General features: G+C 42.2%; 1 protein-coding gene across 1 annotated transcript; it reads right to left on the minus strand.

The window, feature by feature from the left end:
- Window positions 1-2,366: 2,366 nt before the first annotated feature.
- Window positions 2,367-4,243, minus strand: LOC103707516 (protein PHLOEM PROTEIN 2-LIKE A10). Its single transcript, XM_008792040.4, has one exon. It carries the CDS (start codon window positions 4,053-4,055, stop codon window positions 2,802-2,804), a length of 1,254 nt encoding a protein of 417 aa, XP_008790262.2. The 5' UTR covers window positions 4,056-4,243; the 3' UTR covers window positions 2,367-2,801.
- Window positions 4,244-5,904: the final 1,661 nt, after the last annotated feature.

Raw genomic sequence — 5,904 nt, forward strand, 5'->3', positions numbered from 1 at the left:
TTCGAGGGCAAAGGAAAAAAGAAAAAAAAGGCTTTCTATGCATTAACATTAATCATTTACGACTTCCAAGTCCTTGGAGTCAATTAAATCTAACCTTCTTGTTTGCAAGCTAGATGTAGGTTCATGTGAATCACTGTTCTTTTCTTCTCTAACATGTCCATAGTGGATCCCTCACTTAAAAGTCCTCAAAAAGTAGTTTTCATTGGCAATATGTAATACTTTATTACTGTGTTGTAGACTTGTAGTCTTACATTTATTAAATGCCCCCAGATAGATTTTCAAGTTAAGCAATTCCGAGTAAAGCTGTCAGAAATCTCTATTTGAGAAGCATCAGGTCACATTGATTAACTGAATTTGATTCACCACTTCATTTGAGCATCCACTGAAGAATCATAAGCATTAGTATATACCAAATCAACCCCAAGTTCTTCCAACTCAGAAATCATAGTAAACATGGTGTCCTGCCTCAAGTAAATGGATTGATAGAGCATGATGCATCTAGACTTACTAATTATTGTAACTGATAGTCACATTGTAAAGCATCCATCGTCCTTTTCCATAGTACAACATAGTCCATCTTAGGTAGTTAAAATTTTTCAGAAACAGTTGAATTCAGACCTCTTTGGACCCTTAGCAATCCAAGCACAAACCAATGAGCTTTAGGAACCAGCAGAGTGGAGAGGATAGACTTGTAGATATCACTGATCATCCTAATGCACTGCAACTCCATAACAAATGATCATTTACTATCTGCATATATATCTTGAGACAAGACTATCGATCTTATTGCAGAACTAAAGTTTGTCATACCATTTACCTATTGACAGAGAAAACTTCCTACATGATTCTACTATACAACCTAGTTGCCAAGTGGATATTGATTATCACTCCGTACTTATCACCTCTTGATGTCAAGTGGCCTAGTTAGTTGCTAATCTTGCCTATGAAGAGCTTGAACTTAATGCTTTTCAGTTCACTATCATATTGTTGGGTTTACTTCCATGGTTTACTTTGTCACCATACAAAGGTGTTCCAAGAATTGTACTCAATTTAAAACTTAGCTCAAACACCAAGAAAATAATGACGAGTAAGAAGAACAAGGAGGATTGAAAATACAAATTTAAAGATATCTACAATTCCAGTACTTGATGAAGAGAGAACACAAGCAAAAACCACAAGGACAAAGCACAAGTGCAAATGAAATTTGATCAAAGAAATAACAAAAGTGGGATGCCAATATTCATTCTCCTCTTTTATATATAAGGCCATAAAAAGCCACATGCATCTCTCCACTTCCATAAGTATCAAATTTGATAGTTTTATTTGGAAGATTTAAATTCGTCTAACCCCTCAAGACACTGGACTTAAGTTTGTAGGAAAGCAACAATCTAGAATCTAACACAGCCATTTATAGTTCCAACATGACTCTTTAAAATCGTCCATTAGCTACTTGAAAAAGGCAATCCCACATGATAACTTAGAACTATAAAATTTAGGCCATTTAGTACTGTTTCCAAAATTCTCTTAAAAAAGATTGTCAGATTCATACTCTCATTGACTCTGTCATGCCGTTTAGGACTCTATATTGTTTAGTTTAAAACAACACTGAACATTCGAAATTTTTAAATAGATCATTACAGAAGCAATGTCAGGCATGGCTTTCAAACAGCAGGACAAAAGCATGTTAGCATGTTACGACATTCAAGGTCAATTTTTATCAGTTGGAGGAGCTCATAACCAAACAGAACATTTTGAAGCTGCATTCCCAGCTTCAGATACATAAAACAGTTGAAGATTAAAGGTAAGAAGAACTAACAAACAAATTATCCTAAAGTTTAACCAATGTTTAAATAGGTTGCAAACTATCAGCACAAGTGAATGTGAGCTATCATTATGTACATAAGGATAAAATGAAACAAAGAGTTTCGAGATCAATCTATTCTTCACAATATAGTAAATATCAATTATATCAGATTTAATCAAGCAATCTTGTTGTTCCCATTAACAAAGACAATTCAAATGTCAAACAAGGTCAAAATTGAAGGTTATATCTAAGACTCCAGTAGTCAATTGCATCTGTACTTATCTTGGAAGGAATATGTACCTAATGGTGCCCAACCCAATCGTGTAATGAACTTAGTTTCAACACCAAAAAATAACAAAAATGCAATGATATATGCTGATGCAGGCATCTCAGTCTCCAGATCCAATTACCCACAGCAACATGAAGCACATTGCCATGCTCTGCTGATTGCCACATTTTAAGGGGAAGCAAAGCTATTTGTTATAATCCAACATAGATCAATCATGGAATAGAAAGAATTTGCTTTCAGAAAACAAAAATAAGCAAGATATTATCGAAAAAATGAAACACAAATAGTAAGTAACTTTCAAAGTTCAATACATAGTGTATTATCAATCTTCATGAAACTCCTAGAGCACAATTTTTCTTTTGTCAGGTCCCCTTAAATTTTGTCACTTATATGCCCATTTACACATACAGGGTCCCATTTCGTGTAAACAACATCAGCCCCTTTTTCCCATAAAACCCAACAAACACTATTATGATCAGGACCAGAAATCACAAAAAATTTTAGCGCATTCAATACATTTGTGCATCAGCAATTCAATACATGTGGACAACCAGATTTTTTTTGATAACGGTAATTATCAGTAACCTCTATAAACTAAATTTTCTTTCCTCCCTGCAACGTGGAATTGTAGTCTACTTGAAGCAATAAGAGAGAATTCTTACATACAACAACAACTGGAGCTCACTTGGCAAGACAATTGCATCCCGCTTAAGCTGGCATCAAAAGCCTCGTACCGATCGACACATGCAAGCACAAGGCTAGACACATTGTAAATATCGACATGGACTTGGCACTGACATACCTCACTACTTCCAAACCCCTCTCCACCACCTCTTCACGGACAACACTGACACTGCTCCTCGCTCCATCGTAGAGCTTCAATAGCAGGAATTCAAGAAAAGACCTCACTGTCTCAAAGGTCACTCTCCCCGTGACATCGAGAACAAGTCTCCTGTTGCTCGGAACTGCCAATGTGGATGAAACATGGTCGACCCACCCACCATCACCCTTTAGCTTCTTATGCAACGAAGATTTCCTACCTTTTTCGTTACAGACTTCGTCTTTTTTATCAACAGCTTCCAGTCCGGCCACAGGGGAGTTTGAGCTTGAGTTCGAGCTCGAGGTGGTCATCACCTGATGCGAAGTCTTGACTAGAGATTCCACGGCGCCATTGCAAACAGAGACCAAGACATCCTTCACCTTGGCCTCATGCTTCGGATTGGTGAGGGCGGAGAAGATCTCATCGTAGGCATTGATCGCCATCGTCTTCTCAAGGTACACCGTCACCACCGTGCTCGCAAACAGCTGAATACAATCGGCAATCAGCTCCCGGCACTTGTCGCCGCAAATCAACTGGACCCACTCCGGCACCGCCGGCGACTCCGAATCCAACCCTGAAACCCCAGCCGTCCGATTCCCCAATTCGCCGGCGGACTCCTTGGAGTAGAATCCAAGCACCAGGTTCCTCGCGAAGCTCCCGACCACCACGGAGGCGAAGCCGGATCCGGCGTTGGACAAGAGCTTATCGAGAAGGCGATTGGAGAAGGTAGAAGAGCTTCTCCGCGGCTCCAATTCAGTGCTCTCAGCCTTCGCGAACCCTCGGATAATCCCGACGGTGAGCGCCTCGGAAACCCGAGAAATCGAGCCGGAGAACTCCTCCGACCTGGCGATCTTGGAGATTTGCCTCAAGCTGGTGGGGATCCCGTCGGAATCGGACCGAAGAAACAGGTTCAAGTCGGCGGAGACGAGATTGACGGTCTCGGCAGCGGAGGACGCCGCCGCGGCGACGGAGATCAGGGCTCTGAGGATACTGGCGAGCTTCTGGCGCTTCCTGGAGACGGACGGGAGGTGGTAGACTCGATAGGCGCCGTAGCTCGAGATTCCGGCGGCGGCGAGGAGGAGGAACCACCGCCGGCGTCGCCTGGAGAAATCCAGCACCGAGTCCCCGAATCGGAGAGCCATAGGGGGAGGGATCGATAGGGATTAGCCTAGGGTTTTGGTATTGGGACCTAGAATTTCGGGCATGGGAGGGTTGGGGTTCTCGAGATCAGCGGCCGTCGCAAAGAGCGGAGGGCGGAGGATGGTTGCGAAATGGAACGGCTTTTCCAGCGGGAAATATAATGGTTCCTTCAGATATATTAAAGTCGTTACGGTCGTTCCCTTCAAGAAGGGACAAGGAGAAATAGACAGGAGGTCCGAGATGACCGAATTTTGGGAGCCCTAAGGGTATTTTGGTACTTTAGAAAAGTCGAGGCTGGTTGTGGTTACCGCTCTTCTTTTGTGATCGAAATGGATTAGCGCGTTGACTGGTTGACTTGGACGGAGGGAGGGAGAGGTGAGTGAACGAAAGCACCAAGGCGGAGGTTGTGATATTCCACGCCATCCGTATAACAGAACAACGCGGTCAACGCGCGCTTAGAAATATGTATGCGGGATGAGATCTGCCATTCGTGATTGGTTCGGACTCTCGAACGCACATGAGATCATTTCCGCATAGAAGTTTGTCTGCGCAGAAGTTTTCACCGCGAGGTTGGTCTAGTGTTCTGCGGATTTATTTAATTATTTTCCTTGTCTGGTTTGCCGCTGAGAATGGGTGGTTAGGGGTATTTTTGGAATTTCGTGAGGCGGAAAGAGGTGCGAGAGGGATTGGAAACTTCGTTGGTTGACGAATAGTAGGGGGCTGTTAATTGGGTGCATCATGGTAGGTGAATGTCGCGGTCATCCAACCATCGACGACGTATGCCAATTTCATTCACACTGGATGCGACACTACGCAATATCACCGCATGGGAGAAATTAATGTGGCTTATGTGAATGGATGTCCAACTGAGTCTTATTCTTGAGTAGTATTTTGGAGTGTCAAAACTAACAGTTGGTTTTTTAATGAGAAAGGCAAGTCAACAACTTAATCATGCAAAAATTTATGGGGTAGCTAGGTCATTTAATAATTTATTAAAACAGATCATAAATACCTTCTTGGGTAGCAAGTTATCAGAGAATAAACTTGGGATAAAGAGGCTTAGTTGCCGCAATCCAAAATCTTACTCCTAGCTAGAAGACATTTTTTAAAAATTTTAATTTTATATAAATATTTAAAATATATCCAATACATAGTCAGGAATCAAGATAGAACAAAATATACATTCACATGGATCTTCGTATGAGAACTTGTCCCTAAATACAAAACATATGATCCACAAGTGTGTACCAGTGATCGGCTCCAACTGGCTAAGCCTAAAAGAAAATTAGCTCTGAATCAAATGGTCATATTTTATTCCAACTGGCCTCGTTCATGCCAGAGTGCACTTAGAGGCTCGGCGGATATTGTTGAAGGACGATTCGGCCACAGTGATTAAGTGGATCAGGTGTGGGCATGCCAGGCCAGATCTACACTCACTGGCCTAAAATGTTTGCCACATGTTGGAGAGTCTCGACTTATTTAGAGTTATATATGTATTTTAGGAGGCGAGCAGTGCGGCTGACTGGATCGCCTCCTTCGCAGTACATCATTCCGAGGTCTTCTCTTGGAATGGCACTGACTCCATTCCGAGGGGACTAGCCCATATTTTATATTTTGATTCCTCATAGCGTACTCACACGTGAATGTCATGAGATGCCGGTGCGCCAAAAAAAATAAAAAATAAAAAATTCTGCATTGGCTCCACTCAATCCAACCCCATCGATGACCTATCTCCTAACCCATCCCAGTCCTTTACCTAAACTAGCTCAAACCAGCCCCAATCCAATCTAATCTAGCTTAATCAAGTCCCAATTCAATCCGACCCAGCCTAATCTCCCACGCCCGCCCCCG

The sequence above is a fragment of the Phoenix dactylifera genome, chromosome 6 (assembly GCF_009389715.1).
Source record: "Phoenix dactylifera cultivar Barhee BC4 chromosome 6, palm_55x_up_171113_PBpolish2nd_filt_p, whole genome shotgun sequence".
Taxonomy (NCBI): domain Eukaryota; kingdom Viridiplantae; phylum Streptophyta; class Magnoliopsida; order Arecales; family Arecaceae; genus Phoenix; species Phoenix dactylifera.

Coding starts and splice junctions, on each gene's coding strand:
- LOC103707516 (XM_008792040.4), bottom strand. CDS start 4,055: ATGGCTCTCCGATTCGGGGACTCGGTGCTGGATTTCTCCAGGCGACGC.